The sequence below is a fragment of the Ambystoma mexicanum genome, chromosome 1p (genome assembly GCF_040938575.1).
Source record: "Ambystoma mexicanum isolate Mex_15411 chromosome 1p, UKY_AmexF1_1, whole genome shotgun sequence".
Classification (NCBI taxonomy): Eukaryota; Metazoa; Chordata; class Amphibia; order Caudata; family Ambystomatidae; genus Ambystoma; species Ambystoma mexicanum.
The window spans coordinates 1,200,848,953-1,200,869,616 of record NC_090921.1 but is presented as its reverse complement, the minus strand read 5'-3'; the positions used below and the strand labels follow the sequence as shown (position 1 = coordinate 1,200,869,616).

At 42.7% G+C, this 20,664-nt stretch overlaps 1 protein-coding gene across 2 annotated transcripts in view; it reads right to left on the bottom strand.

Annotated features, from left to right (window-relative positions):
• Window positions 1-3,959: 3,959 nt before the first annotated feature.
• The window catches only part of LOC138451688 (uncharacterized), a 314,713-nt gene continuing 298,008 nt past the window's right edge, over window positions 3,960-20,664 (bottom strand). For both annotated transcript variants that reach the window (XM_069604923.1, XM_069604922.1), the window contains one exon: window positions 3,960-5,660. In XM_069604923.1, coding sequence (XP_069461024.1) covers window positions 5,504-5,660 — 157 coding nt within the window. In that variant the 3' untranslated portion in view covers window positions 3,960-5,503. The remainder of the gene's footprint in view (window positions 5,661-20,664) is intronic.

The following is a 20,664-nucleotide window of genomic DNA, read 5'->3' as shown; positions in this document are numbered from 1 at the left end:
CGGTCACCGTACTTTCCGGTAGGCGCACACTGCGGTGACCGCTAAGAGGGGTGGCGGTATTGCACCTAGGGCGCCGTACGGCGGCGGTGTGGGCCGTTTTGGGGTCATTTCCGCCATCGCGGACTTTGCACTTCCGCCGTGGCGTGGTGCTCGTGCCCGATGGGTCGGAATGGGCCGCACTTTGCTCCTTCGTGCAATGGCGGAAACGCTATTTACGCTGTGGCGCTCCGGTCAGTCGCTTTCCGCAAGGGTCGTAATGAGGGCCAATGAACTCTTAAGTTTTGTATTGTTTGACCAGCTAAAAACATTACCCTATTCTGAAACCTGAACTACAGTTATCTCTTAGTATTCTGTGTATGTAATATGTAGATAAGTGTTACTTTCCCATATAATAGTGCTCTGACATAGCATGGCTAATCTTTTCTTGAGATATATTTCTTCGGTAGCTTGTGTTAAATTGTTACATACCTGTGAGCATTTTTAACCACTTTTTTAACCTACTCTTAGATTTTGAAAATCTAAAAAGAATTAATTATAGAGCCATGTATTGTTTACTTTCCCTGACACCTCTTTGCAAAATTATAAGTTGTGAACTACATTTCCCGGTCTCAGGAGCATGTCTCTTACTCTCTTTCCTCAACAGAGAAAGCCTGCAAGCTCAAAGCCTGCTTGGGCCTGAGTGTTGTCACTCTTCCAGCTGATAATCCTTCAGGTGATTTAAATGTGCTACTAATACTTCAATGAATTGTCATCACTATCTTATTATGCTATCTGCTAAGAGCCAAGAAATTGTCAACAAGTATACTCAATGAGCACTTGCAGAGTTATACAATCTCCTCCCCTACCTAAACAACCTGGTCCAGAATCTACTACCTCTTCTATCAAAATGGAGGTACTAGATAATACTTATATGGCAAGACCTTTTCCTTTGCCATTATACAAATGTATCTAGTTTAATATCAATATAATGACGCAAATGATCTCTGACTACTCACATTAATAACAAAACATCCTCAAGCAATTTGCAACAAAACGTATCAGGATTAACTCAGTCCCGGGGAATTTTATTATTTGAAGAATTATATTTATTATTATAGAATTATATAAATTATTATTAATTATATTTATTGCAGAAACTCTCAACCTTTGTCAAACACCAGTTGTCCTTGATTGGTCGGCCCATAGTCTCATCCCTTGTTCACTTCTAATGAACAGGTTAACCAGCTATCTCGAAATACATTGCATGCAACACAGAGTCCCTATCTGCATCTACTTTGCAGTAGGCATCAATTTCAGCCACTTCTTCTGTATGTAATGAAATTGATACAGGTAGTTTAATGATTTTTACATGACTATATCCATGTCTTATAATTCCAAAGTTCCGATCAAATAGAAAAGAGTGCATAGCTATTAGAAATGTATTGTACACTCTTGAAGTATCCATCAATAAGAGGCAATAGCACAAGTTGGAAAAACAACGGAAACAATTTCAGACTGGGGGCTCTCAGACAGTTGTGTTTCGCCTGTCAAGCGTGAAAAGCATTGATTGCAAAGGACAAATCTACTTTTTATACAACGTTTATTTTGAAAGCTGGTTCTGACTCCCACGCACTCTTTTCCACTGTATGACACTGTTTATATCCTATTCAAACAAAGTACTGAATCGGTGTATAGACAAATGTAATGAAATGAACTCTTTCTTTGTCTCTAAAATAGGTCAGATAAAAAGTCAACTTTCAACAAAATTAGGTTTTGCTGATAGACACTTACTTTAGTTTTGACAATGATCTACCTGGAGTTCTTTTCAACTTCCATCTCCTGAGGATTTATCCTCTATCCTGAACTCTATTAAACCCACATTTTATCTGGATGGTTTAATCCCTGAAAAATTCTGGAAAAAGCTAAATCTCACTTCTCAAATCACTCTTCTGGCATTTGTCCATTCTTCATTGACTCCAGGTACCTTTCGCTCATACCTAAAAACAGGCCTTATTACACCTAAACTTAACAAAACTTTGCAGGAGTTCGATGACTATGCTAATATTAGGCCTGTTAGAAGTCTTCCTTTTTTGGGTAAGATTCTGGAAAATGTTGTTTCTAAGTACTTAAATGAAAATATTAGTCAACACGAGTTACTACAACCATATCAATATGGCTCTCGCCAACATCATAGTATTGAAACAGCAGCATGTCTTCTATTAGATGATTACTCAAAATAACAGACAATGGAAATGCATGCCCACTGTTTTTATTCGATTATCAATTTTGAAAGATCGGATGGGCCTTGAGGGCAGAGTTGGAAATGGCTTCACTCTTACCTGACCTCCAGGTCTCAATGTGTTATTGAAAAATCAAATAGATCATTACCAATTCCACTAACATGCACAGTCCACCAGGGTTCGTTCTTGCACCTATACAGTTTAATCTTTACGTTGAACCTCTGGAACATATTGGGCCTCATTACGAGTTTGGAGGCAGCCATGCCCTCAATAAGGGCATGGCTGCCTCCAAACTCGGGTCCGTGGTCTCTGAATGGGGAAATACCGGGCCATTCCGACTTTGGAGGGCCCGGTATTTCCCCATTCAGGGAACCCGGACCATCCCCATTCCCATTTGAGCCCCCATAGGGTTTAATGGGAATGGGGAGCATGCTAACAACAAGCCTGTTAATGACGGGCCCATTTTTAGCATGCTGGTCCCCTCACGGGACCCGCAAAGGACGTCTGGTCTGACCAGACGTCCAGAGCGGGTCCTGCGAGGGAATCTCGTAATGAGGCGGTACGGGGTTAACGGTGCCGGCACCTTTATCTGCGCCGTTAACCCCTTACCACCTCACTCCTAATGAGGCCCATTGTCCCAAAATACAATATTAGCATACATCAGTACCCTGAGTAAATTGCAGCTGATTAAATTGCAGCTCAACAAGAGCATCAAGATACCTGTGTTGAATTATAGTGAATACGAATTGAAGTTCATTAACCTATCCTTTGCTAAGAGAATACTACTTTCTAGGCTAGCACAATTACCCAGAGCCACCCTGTGTTTATTCTTAACTCCCAGTGAGGTCCCAGTTGCCCAAAACCCTACGCAGGGTCTTGCAGTGCTGCTCACCTCCATAGCTTCAAAGGGGGTGGCTCCCCTCTGGGGAGAAGGAACAAATTGTCCAGATTTGTCACAGCACCACCCAGTATAAGCTTGCATGAATCTCCTTCGAAGCCGGTGTGCTACATCAGTCTTCTAATCTAGCCAGTCTTCTGACGATCTCTGGAGGAGAGTGAGTCACTCACAGTAAAAATGTCCTCTGCCTCCAAAGCCCAAAAGCAAACAATCCTGCGTGGCATGTATTATCAGCCATCCTGCACCATTATGGAATTACTGACACATATTATTTGGCTATCATCCTCCCTTTCATGTTTTCGTAAAAGATTAAAAACCTTTTTATTCCCAACTTGAATCATGTTTCTTTGATCTTTTGATTCTACAATTCTTGCTTTCCCCTTTTTACTTCCCTCTCTCATTTTGTTACGCGCACTGATGCCTATGGGTTAGGATTGCCCAAAAAAAGAAAAATCGAAATACAAAATACAAAATAAAATAATCTAAAAGCAATGACTGGAAATCTGTTTGCAAGTTGCAACCAATAAATAGGCAAATCACCTTTTCATTGTTGTGGTAATAATACTGCTTTATAACTAGCCTGATGGTGTAAATCCTGGCTTCGAAGAGCCAAAAGCACATCAAGTTTTCTGGATATCTCTCATTAATATTCATACCATACATTTGCATGCATTTTGAATCATTGTGTGTAAATATATCCAATGGCTACTATTGTGGAATATCTTGAAAACCTAACATGTTCGACACCACTGCGCATATAGTCTCCAGTGAGTAGACAGAAAATCCATATGCAATAACAAGAATCCATTTAATTGATGGAATGGAGACAAACCAGGACACAATTCATGATTTTTCTCGTTAATATTTAATAAAGTTTCATACACGTAATCACTGAATATCTTCTGACCAAGCTTAGACCCAGACACTAAACATATACATCTTACTGCTTAAAAATTCGCTTAATGAGAGATTTTGTCTTTTCATTTTTATTGTCTTTTTTAACGACAGCAGTGAAAGATCCGCTCTATCACATGCAGACATTAAAACATGTTCCATATATGTCCTAAATTTCGTGTGTAGAGTAAATATGAGTGGATGCAATTTTACATTTTCATTTGGAGAATGTTGCACCACAATTATATTTAAAAACACTGTTGACAACATTCTTGCTCCTCAGCACTCTTACCCCACATGTGCTTTTGAAGAGGGCGGAGAGGAGAGCTTTCCTCATCCTTGGAGCCGTAGCCTTCCATCTTCATCTCTATGGCAGAAGAGGACTTTGGAACAGACCAGGGATATGCAACCTACAGCTCTCCTGATGTTTTAGAATGAGACTTCCATGACCCCTCACCGATGGGAGTTGTCGTCCAAAACATCTGAAGAGGCGAAAGTTGCAGAATCCTGGTATAGAGTGTATCGCCAGCAGAATTGTAAGTGAAGCCTTATTTATTTATTTATTTATTTATTCGCATTTGTTAAGCGCACATCAGACCGAAGGCTTCTTGTCTTGAAGTCCAAAAATGAATCAACAACACCCCGCCTCGCTTATAAAATACCGGCACACATGGGTTTAATGATAATACTACGGAAACAATTCTGATCATTTCCATTATCCCTGAAAAAAACCAAAAAGGTTTTGAAGACCTCGTCAAGCAAACTACGTCTGCTTTCAAAGGATGGCCAGCATGCTTTCTTAACCACTTATGTGCGGGAGCTGTCGGGTAGTACAATGACTTTCTGAATATTTCAGTATGATAGCATATCTTATTAATCTGACCAGGTACATGAACGAAGATGTCACTGCACCAGCCACACTCCAATTAGAAAAGTCTTCTGCTTCTCTTAAAATGTGGATCGCCGTTTAAAAATGAAGTAGCGGTGATTGAAGCCAGCACTTTTTTTGTGGAGAGAGCTGGTGTCAATAAGGATTTTATTTTTCAATTGCCCCTTCCACCACCAGCCATTCACCAATAATCTCATCAAAAAAGGAATAAAATATACCTTTTTTAAACAGTATATTTGATCTAAACTCAGTATATTTGATCTAAACTCATCACAGTCTTACACATTTTAAGGACAGAATTGCAAAGCCATCTTAAAATAAATGACAGTAGTGTAGCCATTTCATTTCAAATAGACAAAAGCATGAACGCAGAAGATGGCAAACCCCCTTTGATACCATGAAAGCTAATGCTATTGTGACGGAAAAACATGTTTTATAGTAAGTACTAAACTACAAAAAAAGTAAAACAATATTTTTTCAAAAATTCTAACTCCTAATTGTTCTCATTCGATTCAAACATAATGAACAGAAAAGTTAATCCATAGATAAAACATGAAAATAATGCGCCCTTTGTGGGGCGGAGGACATGCAAGTCTCCACCCTTTAACGTCCACTTGCTCCAGTGGATGCACTCTCAATGAGGGGGTCATGGACTTCATTGGCAGAATGGGGCTCCATCTCCACGATGTGTCCGCCTCCGCCATCGGCTCCTCTTCCAACATCGAGTTGGGTTTCTTCTGATGGGGAAGATTCCGGAGATCTGAAGGAAACGAGAAGATGGCATCAGCGGCCCATCTATCAGGACATCGCAGCACTACCCATGCAGGATGAAGCACTGAGCACATTGCAGGATTTGGGAGTTTTGGGAGAATGAATACAACTTTCCGGAGGCCGAATCGTCAGTGTGCTTGGTGAGTCTATTTTGACCTTTGTAAGTGATTCATTGTATTCACAAATCCCTGCTGCGCATCCCTAGGATATTCCGGTAGCCAACACTGGATTAAAAGTGATGCCCCAAGGACATTTTTCATAAGCCTCTGGCCCGAATGTGAGGCAGAGTGAATGAACGTGGGTGACATATGCAGGGTAGGTCTCGGGCATACAATTGAATCTGCCACCAGTAAAAAAAAGTCCTCCACAATGGCAAATGACACATTGTTCCTTTTGTGACAGACTGTTTAAACAGTACCCACGTTTTTTTTTTCCTATACTCTTTTGCAAGTTGTGTATTTGAAAGAATATGGGCCTCGTTACAAATCGCCAGGTATGGAAACAACGGTGGCGGTAAACCCCCCGCCACCGTTGTTTCCATGCCGGGCGATCACAACTCCTGCAGGCGGGAGGTGATGTTCCCGCCAGGTCTGACCTGGCGGGTTTAACACCGCCCGCCTGCAGGCGGACGAGGAAACACCGGCAGCATTACGAGATGCTGCCGGTGTTTCCATGATCCCCATTCCCATTGAGTCCCATAGGACTCAATGGGAATGGGGATTAACACCATTCCGCCTTCGTGATTCCCGGGAAACCAGGGTTGTAATGCCCCGGTAATTCCGGGAATCACGGAGGCGGAATGGTAATACAAGTCCAGCGGTAACCAGGCGGTTTTACCGCATTGGTTACCGCCGGACTCGTAATGAGGCCCTATGTGTTCAGTAACACTGGGTAGAACTACCAGCTTCACAGTAAAAATCCTCAACAAAAAGGGGAACCTTGGCTAAAAAACGGTCCCACTTTGTCCAACAAATCTGGCCCACGTGAGGCTATTGGGCCTTCGTTTCCGGCATTTTCTTGTTGCCCTGTAGGTGAGCCTGAGCTTAGACAAATGGGCTTGGTAACATGCTAGGACTTTTCTCGTATTACTCTCTGCTTTTCACACATGCTCAACCTTCCATACGGTCTTCTCTCAGTTTCATCACTCCCCTCTCCTGGTTCCCTCCCAACAACCTTCTCCTCTGGCTAAGTGACCTGTTTTCTCCCCCTCCCTTTCTTTCAGTACACTTCAGTGGCTGCTATTCGAAACCCACTCCCATTAGCCCACTAGCTCATGCTCAAGCTAGAGATATTCACAACCAAGTATATGTCGCAGAGGTCAATGTACATCACTGTATCTGATTAACCCCACAATCCTGAGGTCTAGTTATTTCAGTTTGTTTGTGAAAATGAATAAGGCATGTGTATCTTATTATGAGACTGATCAACATTGCATTCCCGTAGGCAGACGACACATTGCATTGAGACGTACCCATTATTAGGATCTGGCCTGTTCCACTTCGTAAAGGATAAACTAAAAATAATTCGTTTATTCATAGTGAAGTAAGTTCATTTAAGGCCCTTTGACTGGTTACTCTGCTTTCAGAACACTACGGCCCTATTCACATAAACGTTACACTAGTGCAGTTCAGTTTTGTCTGGCATTTGCTGTAGTACAAAACTAAACTGCAGAGGCTCAAATGTAATCAATACAGGCCTAGGTGTTGACATCAGTGGCGCACTGCACACTGATACAGGCATTTACAAAGAACAGCAGACAGGCAGTTGCATCAGTTAACATCACATTGGCTCGTGCCCTAATTCCGAATAAGCATTGGGAAAGCAAACAGCTTTGCCTTTTATGTAGGCATGTGGAGACATTTTCTTTGCATTGCCATGATGGTACTATCTGGCCATAAGATGGCAGCAGGTGGTTATATTATGAGAGTGCCTTGAAAATGCCTAAACAAAAGCAAAAACTATTGGCTTTGCCAATGCTGGCTACTCACAGGAATTCCATGCACAGAACAGGTTCAATAACAACATATTGATTATAAACACTTGGTTGAGACATTGTTATTACACTATGAGTTGGTCTATAATTGCAAATGTGCCATTACCTTACAGAAGATTGTTTATAAATAATACATGCTTCTCCTCCAGGGGTGTGGGGGGTGTGCGTGGTTTCAGGTTGTAGTGGAGGAATGCCATAGGGACTAAAATGGCCCTGGGGTGGCTAAATATTCAAATAATACTCACAGCATCTGTGTCCCCTTCAGATCCCATCTCTCACTTAGCTTCACTTCCCATGCCAATAGTTGCACCAAATAGGCGGTGCTTAAAGCAGTACTTAATTGCCATTCTTTGATTCCAGAGATCTCAATTTTCAAGTGGGCATGTGTGAGAACGCCTTGCAGTCCTGTTTTCCTTTCCACTTTCGAACCTTGAACTTTAGTTTTTCCTTCCCATATGAAATTCAGGAAAACTTGAAGTCCCAGAATTCCAAGCAAACATAGGACTTGGTGGCCTTGTCACACCTCACATTTGGCCATCGGAAACTTGAGAGCTCTGTGATTGCGGACCCCTGAAACCATAAGAGAGTTAAACATTTGAGCTTCAACTGCAATATCAGTGAGCGCAAATGCACTTAATGAAAGCATTTTGATTTGACTGTGGGCCTCATCAGGGGTTTGGTAACGTTATTATCACTGCATTACCGCTCTGCCTAATTCCGAGTTTGGGGCGGAGCGCTAAAGATTTACCTCCAGCTCAGAGCCGGAGGTAGGTAAATGTCCAGCTTTCTGCCCGTTTTCGGGTGCAATAACCACTGGTGCTATTACCGCCGGCGGCAATAGTGCCGAAAAACACCATTATGTCCTATTGGACTCTTTGAAAATTGAGATTTACGGCCATACTACAACTCGGGGATCTGGGGCAAATTTCGCCAGACTGATTTTCGGAAAAGCTAATAGCCCTGGCAGTATCCCAGCGCAATTACCGCCGGGATACCGCCAAGGTTATGATGAGGCCCTTTGTCTGCAATCCAATTGTTAGGGTGGTATATTGTGATTTACCCCTAGCCATTTTCCACCCAACCTCTCCAATCTCTAAACCAGGACAAAATGAAAATTTTAAAAGTTGTAAATAGGAATATGACACGTGGCCACTCAGAAAGCAGTCACAGAGAAATGTGTACGTAGACTGCCTTAGACCGACAAGGAATCGAGCACACAGTACGCAGAAAGCACATTATACCATGAAATAATCAAGGACATGGAAGTATTTACTTTTTGGACGCAGTCACTGTGCAAATGTCCCAATCGGCACAGTAACAAAACTGATTACTAATGAACCATTCTCTTTTGAAAATCAATATTGCAGCTTTTCTAGCCCAACAGCCACAAAATGTTTGGACCAATAATTACCAAAGATATTCAGGTAAAGAAGGTCGGGTGTGAATAAGACATTTTGATATTTCATTGGATACAGCGTATTTAGCGAGAAACAAAGTAATGGCCACTTATAAAATGGTTAGATGTAAATAATACATTCACCCAAGAAAATGTAATGAGGCTGTGTAATGGGCACTGCTGGTTTAAAGCTTTGAGCATTCAGAAATCAATACATCTCCTGCAACCAGAAAACAGGTCTGGATCAGCACATTTTAAGGTGGGGAATCGTTTTACAGCTTTCATACTGCCCCGTGACAGGAGTGTGCAGTATATGAATGTCAGAAAAAACAGTTGGCTTATCTGTGCTCGTTTTTTAACAGGACCGCAGTGCAAGGAACAAATATGAATCAGGGTTCATTACACCAGAAGCCCTTTTTATAGCTGCAATGCAATTAAGCCATTAACTCCCAGCAGACAGCTTGCAAACAGTACTGCCAGGCAAATGTTTGATGTTACTGTTTGAAAAAGATAGTTCAAAGTGTGTGTTTTGGTCAGGGGCCGGTATACACTGGGTGGAAAGGGCCATGGGAATTGCTATGGCCATTGACAATCAATCAATGTGTGCATAACCAAACAACACATACAGGCCAGGCCGTGTGTCCCTCCTCACATGACATCTCTTACCTTGCTGTTCCCCAATGCAATAGTTCCAGCTTATAGGTGGCACTGAAGTGCCACCTTATAGCCAAAACTAAACATTTACTAGCTTTCCCTCTAGGGAAACAACTTTATTTAAGATAGAGTTAAGAAGATTTGATTAATCGCAACATGAAACTCAGCAGGTGGGGAAGTGACGACAGTTTGAAACGCTCAGTGACCTCTGTAGATATCATCTTATTTTAGATGCCTAGTGTGATCTCATGTGTGTGCTCATGGGCAACTGGGGGACTCTAAATTCAGATTGTTGCCACTTTTCAGCCCCCTCATCCCCATATTGCATGGGTTTTGTGCCATCTGAACTCTCTCTCTTAACTTCTTAACGGAAGGTGTTTCACTGAATCTCAAGGGCTTTGATATGCTATATCTTCTCCAGGGGCCCGCTGCCCATGTCCTTCAGCCATGGCCAATGGCCAGCCATTGTCCATGTTGCACCAAATAGAAAATAGACAGTGGCCCATATCCCCAAGAGTACTAACTAACCAGATCCCACCAACCATGGCCTTTGGCCATGTTGACTGTCCACATCTCACCAAATAATAGAAAGAAATACCATTGCTCCTATGCCCCTGCCTAGTAACTAACAAGATGGCCACTGTCCAATTTGCTCCAATTAGTATAAAAGACCATGGCCCACTGGCCATGGCTTTTGGCCACTCTCCTCCATGGCTACTAGCCAAGGTTTTTGTGTGTGGCCATGATCCACCAATTAACCAGTCTGCAATGGCTTTCAGACGTGACCACTGTCCACATTGTGTCAATTGGGATTAACAGTGATGGCCGATATCCCCCAGTGGTGAATAACCTAATCCCATCGGCGACGGCTGGAGGCTGTTGTCGCTGTATACATTGCCACAATTAGGCTAAAAGATCATGGCTTTCGTCCCATGCCTGCCCCTTTTTTCCCTTCTTTCATTTCCGTAGTATTTTACCCATGAAATGTCCCTCTGAAACATAACCATGATCACTGTGATACCCCCTTTCATTGCCACGGTAAACATTCTTTCAGTAATGTAGCATTTTCTTTTTACTGTGGTAATCAGAAAATGCTTAAAAATAAAAGTCAAACCCATCTCCACTGCCACTTTCCATGTGCACCCATCGTCTTGAGGGCCTCCCATCAGCCCTGCACTGAATAAAGTCCTCCTTACCCTCTCGTCTTATCTCCTTTCCCTAGCTGTTTACCCGGAAACACCCTTTTCAGATTGCATCTTGTGATGTTCCTGTGGGAATGTTGTGGTATTCGCCCAGCAAGACGAAAACATTCCGCCTCAAAACGAGCTCTCCAGCCCACCCCAAATGTCCAACTAATAATTTGACGGCCCCAAAAAACTACCCTGATTTGTAACCACCCCTTTCCTTTCTTAAAACATAATTTTGAGCTCTAGCATAGAGCAAAAGAAAAGCCCAAGTGCTGCAATGCTCATGAGAGATATAGGAAAAATTGTTGGACCGAATACACCTCTTTCTCTGTCCATTTAAAAATAAAATCTACTGGACATATTTATGCCAAACCAAAAAAAGGAATACCTGTGATGCTTTGTGCCAACTTGATTCTAATTTGGTTCTAATCGGTCGAGCGCTTTTCGCGCTTTGCTTTGAAGTGGGGCAAAGACAGCTTTTATCCTTTCCTTAATAAGTTATGAACCTTTTAACACATTGTTCCCAAATATTCCAGTTTGGGGGCGGGGGCGTGTTACATATTCTTTGGGGAGAGAACTTTCATCCAAATCCATCCAGCATGTCAAAGGTTATTAGGAATAGAATTTTAGGAAAAGTTAATGCAAACTGATTTTATCTTAACTACAGGACTGCAATTACTGCCCTATATTACAGGGCCTGTGGTAGCTGCCCTGTAGTTATGATTAAGTTGTTCAACCCATAGAAAGAGCACTTTATGGGCACTTAAAACTTTGTCCCCCCACGACGAATGCTAACCAAACATTGCAAAAAAAGTATATGGCCCCCTCGGACTGAATCTACAAAGTTTGGTGAGATTTCCCATCTGTACTGCCCCTTCTATTTATGCACTTCTCTCACTGCACAATGCATATGTGCATTTATAGGAGCACTGTGTACAATTTCTTTGTATAAGTAAGGGAAATGCAGATGCAAAAGATTTAGATAGAGCATTATGCTTTCTCTTCCTATTTCTACTCTACAGCAGATTAAAATCTTCATACTTTCCTTTTTTAAACATAAAAATGTTTTGTCTTTCAAATAAGGGAAAAACCATATAAAGACTCCATCTCCCATGAGCCCCCATGTCTCTGGTAGTCTCTAAGCCCCTCCTTAGTTCCATGAGGCACTTCCTGTCTAGTTCCCTTCCTCTTCTTTTTCTGCTCTTCACGAGAGTTAAGTGTGATTTTATGTCTCTCTTGCTCACCAGACTGTGTTGACATGTTTATTTATCGTTATTTATGTGGCGTGTTGAGCGCCTGCATAAATGGTTAGCACAAAGAGCATGCGAGAACGTGCAGGACCCTCCTATCACTTGTAAGCCTTTCCCCAAAGTTTGACAAGCATTTTCCACAGTGTATGCATGTCAGCCTTTTCTTTTCTCTCCTCTACACAGAGGCGTTGCTAGGGGGGGGCTAAGGGGGCTATAGCCCCTGGTCTTTTGGTTGTAGCCCTGGATAGAATCTCAGGAGCTACAACCAAAAGGCTAGCTAGCCCCCAGTACCAACAGTTCCGACATTAGCATATCCCCGGGTCTTTTCCAGACCTAGCAACACCCCTGCCTCTACGGAAGGCACACGCCCAGCAAAGAGACACAACCGCAGACCAACCGGAAGCCTGCAAGTAATTCACCTGTGCCCGGGGCTGCGGCAGCGCTCCAGTCTCTACATCAGCATTGTCCAGTAGATGATATTTACATTAGTGGGCCTTACAGAAGCCGAAAAAATTGCTGTGAGCATGCGCAAATGCATCCAGCCCTATTCTAGGGTCTTTCCTCTAACAAGGATCCATAACAGCTTCTCCACACAAAGGAGAAAGCAAACAATGCACACTTGGAGATCGCTAAGCCACTGGAGAGCCACACAAACTCCAACCCACAGGCTCTCAGGCTACCAAAGTCTTTGCGGTCTCCACTTTTGAGAGCAAGGCACATATATAAAAAGAAAAAAAAAAGAAAGACGAAAATCTGCAAGTTAAGAGAACCCCTGCTTCCCAACAGAACTTCCAAACCCCATTAGCCACCCTACCCCATCCCGGAGGACGTGCCATTCAGCCTGCTATGTCCAGGCAACCAGGCACAACATTACCATGGAATCTGAAGATGGGTGTATTGGGAGTAAGGAGCAGTTGTACTCTGAGGAAGAAGATCCAGAGTTGACTCTAAGTGTTAGGGGATTTCCTGACAGACGCAGTGGCACAAGGGGTACGCCCACTCTAAGATAGGTTAGATGCTCTGAAGTACCTCGTCGAGGACGGGCTAAAAAAATCAGGATCTAAAGAGACTGCCAGCACGTCCTCCGAGCAGTCCGCTAGCAGGGCAACAAATTAAGGGAGTGATCAGACGCACAAACATATGGACTGGGCCTGGAGAGGCTGCCAAGAAAAAGTACTCGACTTGACGGGACCTATAGCGAAGATCATGGACCTAGCAGAAAGGTCCAGGGCACACAGGTATAACAGTAAATCCAGAGGTCCTAGTGCATTGGGCTCAGAGAGCCGTTTGCCTTCTAGGCAACGCAAACTGTGCCCTGACCTCAGAGAGGAGAAGTAGCCTCCTATTAAAAGTGGATTTGAAGTTAGAAGACCTTGCATCATACGAGGCGGGCGAGGCAGCACACGATCTACTCTTAGGTGAAGCCTTTGTGGAACAAATAGGGAGATTCGTAGGTACATATACTGCCCTTGAAAAAGCCAAAGCATCAATTAAAAAGATTTTCCCCACAAGAGTTTTTGCCGGGACCGGTCACAGCAGAGGTTGTGCGTCCAGTCGTTTTCAGGCACAGAGAAGACCTCAAAACTCAGGGCAAAATACGGTGAATCTCGTCAACAAGACACCTTCTTCCCAGCACGCGGACGTGGCTACAGGGCACGCAGAGGATGCAGATACTACTGTCATCCCAACACCCCCTCAGGTGAGAGAAGTGACAGCCTACCCCCGTCGGGGGCAGGATGCTATTATACTTTAAAAAACTGGCAAGAGCGTACAAGCAACGCTTGGCTACTTCAAGCAGTGACAGGTTTCTGCCTGGAATTCGGAGCTCCACTTTATCAGCAGAGGAGACTGATACGCATAGTGATAGCGTGCAAAGAGGCATACTTGTTAGACAGGGAACTGAAAATGCTAGAGAGCAAAGGCGCAGTAGAACGCAGCACTACGGAACAGGCCTTCATAAGCAACATGTTCCTGGTTCACAGGAAAGAGAAAGTGAGGCCAGTTATATGATATGATAGGTTATTTACGCTTATTCCCCAGAGGTTTGTAAGCACAGACCTGGGGATTGAACCTGTGTTGGTCCGTGTCGCCTTGCTTCCAAGGCAAGCACGTTGCCGCTGAGCTAATTGAACGGTTGTTTGATTGACAGGCACTTCAAAATGGAAGGGGTACATCTCCTCAGAGACATCCTTCACAAAGGAGATTGGCTAGTGCGACTAGATCTAAAAGACACCTACCTAACAGTTCCCATCGCCACAGAACACTGACACTACTTAAGTTTCATATGGACCATACAGACATGGCAGTTCGGGCTAGCGTCAGCACTGTGTGCTTTCACAAAGATTATGAGAGCAGTAGCTGCGACTATGAGACAGAGAGGATCCGAATGATCGTCTACTTAGACGACATCTTGAAGTTAGCAGAGAGCAAACATGTACTCATCGATCATGGTCAATGGGCATCCAATCTCCTCCTCTCTCTAGCCTTTCTAATAAACCTACAAAAATCAGAGCTCTTCCACAAGCAACGTCTAGAATTCTTGGGGTTCATACTAGATGCCAACAGAGGGACCCTAGAACCTCCCCAAGATAAGAACAATAAAGAAAGAACTCAGAGCGACACTGGCGAAGGATGTGATAACCCCCCAGGTCCCTAGCCAGAACAGTTGGTCTACTATCAGCATCGATTCAAGCTATCTTCCCTGGGCCCCTGCATTACAGTGCCCTACAGAGGTTAAATATCTAACACCTGCAAGGATGACTAGGGTATCACAAACTAGTGCCCCTAGAACCAGAAGCAAAGTCAGAGCTAGAATGGTGGCTCCACAACATGGAGCCTGGAATGGGCGTGCCATATTCAGAGACAAGCCTGAACCAGTCATAGAATCAGACGCCAGCAGGGTAGGCTGGGTAACAAGGTGCAGACACCTGGAGACAGGAGGGATACGATCTCAGAAAGAGCTGGACCTGCACATCAATTGCTTGGAATTCCTCGCAGGCTTCTTTGCAGTGAAGGCATTCACCAGGGACAAGCCCGAGTGTTGCATCCAACTCAGGATGGACAACATCTCAGCAGTCCGATACATCAACCACTTATGGGAAAGTGATCCCACTAACTAAAGAGCTACGGAAAGCCTTCTGGTACTATTGTCTCGAGCACAAGAGCTCTGTGACAGCGGAATATCTTCCAGGCATTCAGAAATGCGTAGCAGACTGGAATTCATGCTATTTTCATGACTCCAGCGATTGGAAGCTACACAAGGAAGTGTTCACATGAATACTATCTTCCTGAAGGCCCCTGGACACCACCCTATTTGTTACCAGGTTGAAGAAACAATTACCAAGATTTTTCAGCCCAAGGAGCAGACACGTTTCTGAAAACATGGTCGGGGCAGTGCACTACGCCTTTCCCCATTTTGTAATGCTAGCCGGAGTGCTCGCAAAGATCAGGAGGGTTATAGCAGAAGTAGTGATGGTTGCCCCAAACTGGAAATCGCAAGCATGGTTTCCAGTTCTGATGGAACATCCTATGGATTTCCCATGAGTTCTCCTTCCCAGAGAAGATCTCCTGCGAAGACCGACCAACTACCTCTGCTCGCGTGCAGAATATTGGGAGCAGATGGAGCTTGCCAGGCATTTCGGGACTGGCTGCAGTACTCATCAAGCAGTCCTGGGCCCCCTCTATGCTCAGGAGCTACGAGAACTTTTGGAAGAGATGGAGCTTATGGTGCGACCAGCACAACCTTCATCCCGTTTCTGCCCCTTTAGTACAAGTACTGAACTTTCTAGCTTCCTTAACCAAGGAAGGGAAAGCTTTCCACACAATAGGGGTTTACAGATCAACCATCTCAGCAGGCACAAATAGGAAAGCACCCAGCCATAGAGAGGTTCACGCAAGGAGTGAAAACTAGCGCTCCTCCTCTTCCCAAATACGCTCAACTATGGGACGTATCAACAGTGCTGCAACTACTAATAGACTGGCCTCGTAATAGATACTAATCCGACCAGCAGTTATCAGGGAAACTAGCCATGCTACTCTATGTAGTATCATGCAAACGAGTGTCTGACGGGAAGGCACTAGAGATGGACCAAAAATCTTTCAGCCGAGAAGGAGTAACCTTCACCAGCAAATAGAACTAAATTTAACACTACAACTATCTCATATCCCTACTTCCAAGAGTATCCCAAGCTATGCTTAGCAGAATGCATCAAATCATATGTGTAAAGAATGGCGGACAGACACCCATCAGATGTTGATCAACTTCTCATCATGTGCAGAAAAACATTAAGAGCAGTGGCAGCAGCAAAAATAGCGCATTGGGTACGAGAGGTTATGACAGTGGCAGGCATAGATGTGTCTAGGTTTGGAGTGCATTCAGTGAGGGGAGCCATGGCCTCCAAGGCTTTCAAAGCAAGCACCAGCATTAAAGACATATTAAAAGCAGACAGGTCCAATGATAGCACGTTTCAGACCTTCTACTTTAAGCCTAAAACCAGTGCTGCAGGGGCAATAGTTCATAGCTTTGAACAAGCATAATGCCCCCCTCTGGTCTTGACATAGAATAAAGATTACCCCTACCTTGGTGCAGGAAGTCTTGATTCTATTAAAGAAACGGAGGCGAGCATTATCCCACACATCAACACAAGCAAATAGTATATGATGTTGAGAAAAATGCATGTCATTGCTATTGTTGCATTGCGTCATGTTTCCCGACCTAACAGATATTTTTTCTCTGGCAGGAGATGACCAGAAGACGACCTGAGAATGACAAAGAGAAGTAAGAGCATGCTGCAGTCCAAGTTGCCACGGTCGAGAGAGGACTTTGTGCACAGAGAGGTCGCATGGGAGGATGATTGAACTCCGTGCCAAGAGTTTGAGGAAAGATTTTTCTTGGAATGGCTACAGAATGTCATTTCAAAGGCTTCAAAAGAAGAGGAAGGGACCCAGACAGGAAGTGCCTCATGGAACTAAGGAGGGGCTTAGAAACTACCAGAGACATGGGGGTTTATGGGAGATGGAGTCTTTATGTATTTTTCCCTTATTTGAAAAAGAAATGTATGTTTAAAAAAGGAAAGTATGAAGATTGAAATCTGCTGGAGAGTAGAAATAAAGGAAGAGAAAACATAATGCTCATCTCTGTATCTTTAATAGAATCAAGACTCCCTGCGCCAAGGCAGGGGTAATCTTTATTGTTAAGTGACAGTTGGTGTCTGGAACTTTAATATGTTAATAGGGTTCATAGGGTAATATGTACAGTTTTTGGAAGTGATTGGTGGATGGATGTGTGACTGTTCAAAAGCAGACATTGAGTGAGTGTTAGAAATATAAAATAAAAAAGGGTAGATGGGCTGTCCTGTGCGATGGTGTGCACGTGCCATTTAACATCTTTTAATGATCCATGGCCTGTAAAGGCGACTGCCGAGACCGCAGAGACCATCGATAGTTATAATGGTCCATCGATCATGGTCCTTATAGTATGCTATAGAAAAGTATTTGGGACAGAAAATTGTTTCTGTCCTTTTATATTTTTTTCTAATATACAATTGTCCATTATTTTCATTAGCATAATACAAAATGCTAATGTAAATGTTGGAGAATCTTATTGGGTCTTTATACTTTACCGAGAAATGAAAATAGGTGGAGTCTATAATATAATTTTGTTTAGTTCTATTTTTTAATTGTGAAAGGTGGTGCCTAAAGGAACCTTTTTTGGTGTTTTTTGATTTTGTATTTTTGGGGGGGTGCAGGAGCGGCCAGGAAGTTAGGTGGGGGAGGGAAATAAGGGAAGGGGCACCAGTGAAAGATACAGAGTGGCAGGTGGACAGGGAAATATGTTGTGTGTGCCTTAAAACTAAAACTAAGTTAAGCGGCAGTGTTTCTCACGGTACTTTATTGCAGCTTCTAAAGCACTTTGAAACTGATCCCACCTGGAGAGTGGTGTGTTGCAGTATATACAGAGTACTGTTGTCTTGGAAAGATATGGATCAACAGCCTCTTTTATGACTTTCAAGGTAGATCGTGGGATCTTCTGCCACACAGGAGTAGCCTGTTTGGTGGCAGTATTGGTTGAGGAAGATGAGGTAGAGGAAGACAGCCAACTACTTCCTGAGCAACCATAATCCACGCCACCACCGTGCACTGCTAAGACTAACACCCAGCACATCAAAGATGACATCTCTGATGACATAAAATATCTGGGCCACTTATTTTTGTTAACAGACATATCTGGACTAGTTGTTTTTGTTCACTGACAATGAGAATTTCAAAAATTGAAAAAGGTGTTATATATGTTATATAAAGGAGCACAGAAATAGTAGATATGGCCAACAAAATAGAGGACAATGAGGAATCCCAATGGTTCCAATTAGCTTTATATCTAAGAACTGAAAATAACTAAAAAATAACTGACCCCTCAATAGTTTGCACGTACTGCAACACAAAGTTTGCCAATAACCAAATGCCATCACTTGCTTTCACTAATAAATATTCCCACTCCCAAAAGCTCTCCAACAACCAACTTGTATGAGAGCATTATAATACAAACAGTACAACCATTTCAAGCTATAATAAGCCTCAGCCAAAAACAACCAAATTGCCTCCATCTGGTTACTAAAAGGCATTAGTGTAAAAGTAGTATATTTTGTCATTAAATCTTAAAGTAAATGTAGAAACTCTATGAGTACAATGTCCCATAGATACATCTTTGATTGTACTAGTTAATGGTGTACCAACCAAAGACACAAATATTTGGCAACACCTAGTCAACTCAAAATTAGACAAGCTCTACAATATCTCAAAGAAAATAATGAATACTACAAAGACATAAACATAGAGGAAAACACAAAAGAAACCACTCAAATAATTCAAGATTCACCAGCAACTGGCCAATTTGAAAGTGTAGATGGCAATATTTTGGACCAGTATACAATTCACCCACTACACTCCAAAGACACCATGGAAGATGCATTAGAAACATATCAAATCTGTCAATCCAAAGCATCCCCAATGAGCATGTGGGAAAAAAGTGTAGAAGCATGCCTGTTTCCTCTACTCTTTCCTACAGGAAAAGGAAGAAGATATGATGAAAGATCCATACAAATAACTACATCAGAATATTGCTATTTACGAATATATTCTCAAGACCCCAGATTCAGACAAACTCTAGAATACATTTTCCACCTCCTGTTTGAAAGATAACTAGCAACTCTATGTTAGGGAGCTTCACACACATTAAAAACAGGCTCTAATTTTTTTAAACATCCCCGCTCCACAACTACTTCAAAAGATAAAAGCCAAAGATGAAGTTTTGCAGTCAAGTATCACACATCTCTTGGCAACCATGCATGGTACAAAAGAATACTGGTTCCAACGTCACGCTGATATACGTTGTATGCTAAGGAACCTAGGCCCACCCACATGGTGTGTTACTTTAAGTTATGCAGAATATGCATGGGATGATTTGCACAACATCTTACGCACTGCAAACCAAAATAAAGAAGGAATAGATATAAAAACATGAGGAGAACTCTGTTCTCTTAACCCTGTCAATGTATCAAAGTACTTTCACCATTTCTTCATTGCCATATTGCACTTCATCTGCAAATAAACGACCCCTCCACTCAGAGAAGTGGAACACTTCTTTTGGAGAAAAGAATAAAAGATGCTCCCAAATTTAACCATCCCTTCAGAAACGACACATAGTGACCTACATACACGAATCGTACGGTTCCAAATACCTTAGTGTGGCAAATACTGTTGACTTAGATATAAAAACAAAGGTAAATACTATACCAAATGTCACTTTGGCTTCCCTAGACCAGTTTGCACAAAAGGACAAGTAAATAGCTTGATGTCTTCTATGAGACACAGTGTGAAAGGCAAATTGCCTAAAATTACATACATTGCCATCTTGTGGAATGTAAATATAGACATATAATACATTCCAGACAATTCCACTGCAGTTGCAAGATATGTCAAATTTGATCGCCTCAAAGCAGAGAAAACCGAGCAAAAATACTTCTGAGATGACATATCATCTGACAAAACACTAACGAAAATTGTACAGCTTTGGTATAAAAATGCTCTCCCATAGAGAATGCGGGTGCTACAAAGCTGCAGACCGTTTAGCAGTTACAGTTTTATATGGCCAATGTGAACATATTGTCTGGCTAAACTTTGGTCCAACGTCATCCCAAAAAACAGTGCTAAAATCCCACCAAGAGATAGAAACAATAGCCACAAGGGAAACCAACAGCCAGGACATTTTAAAAAACAATTTAATTGACACAAAGTACCCAAACAGAAGTACTGCTTTGGAAAATATGTGTCTGTAGGAATGTTACACCGGATGAGACAACTTGCAAATATTCAGTCTCCACTTGTGAAGGAAGCCAAGTAAAACCTACCGAACCCAGCCTAATTAATCATATAAAGTGATCATTCAAATCACCACAACATAGAGAACTTTATTACATGGCCCTCCCTACTACAACTTTTTAAACCTTGGAGAAAAG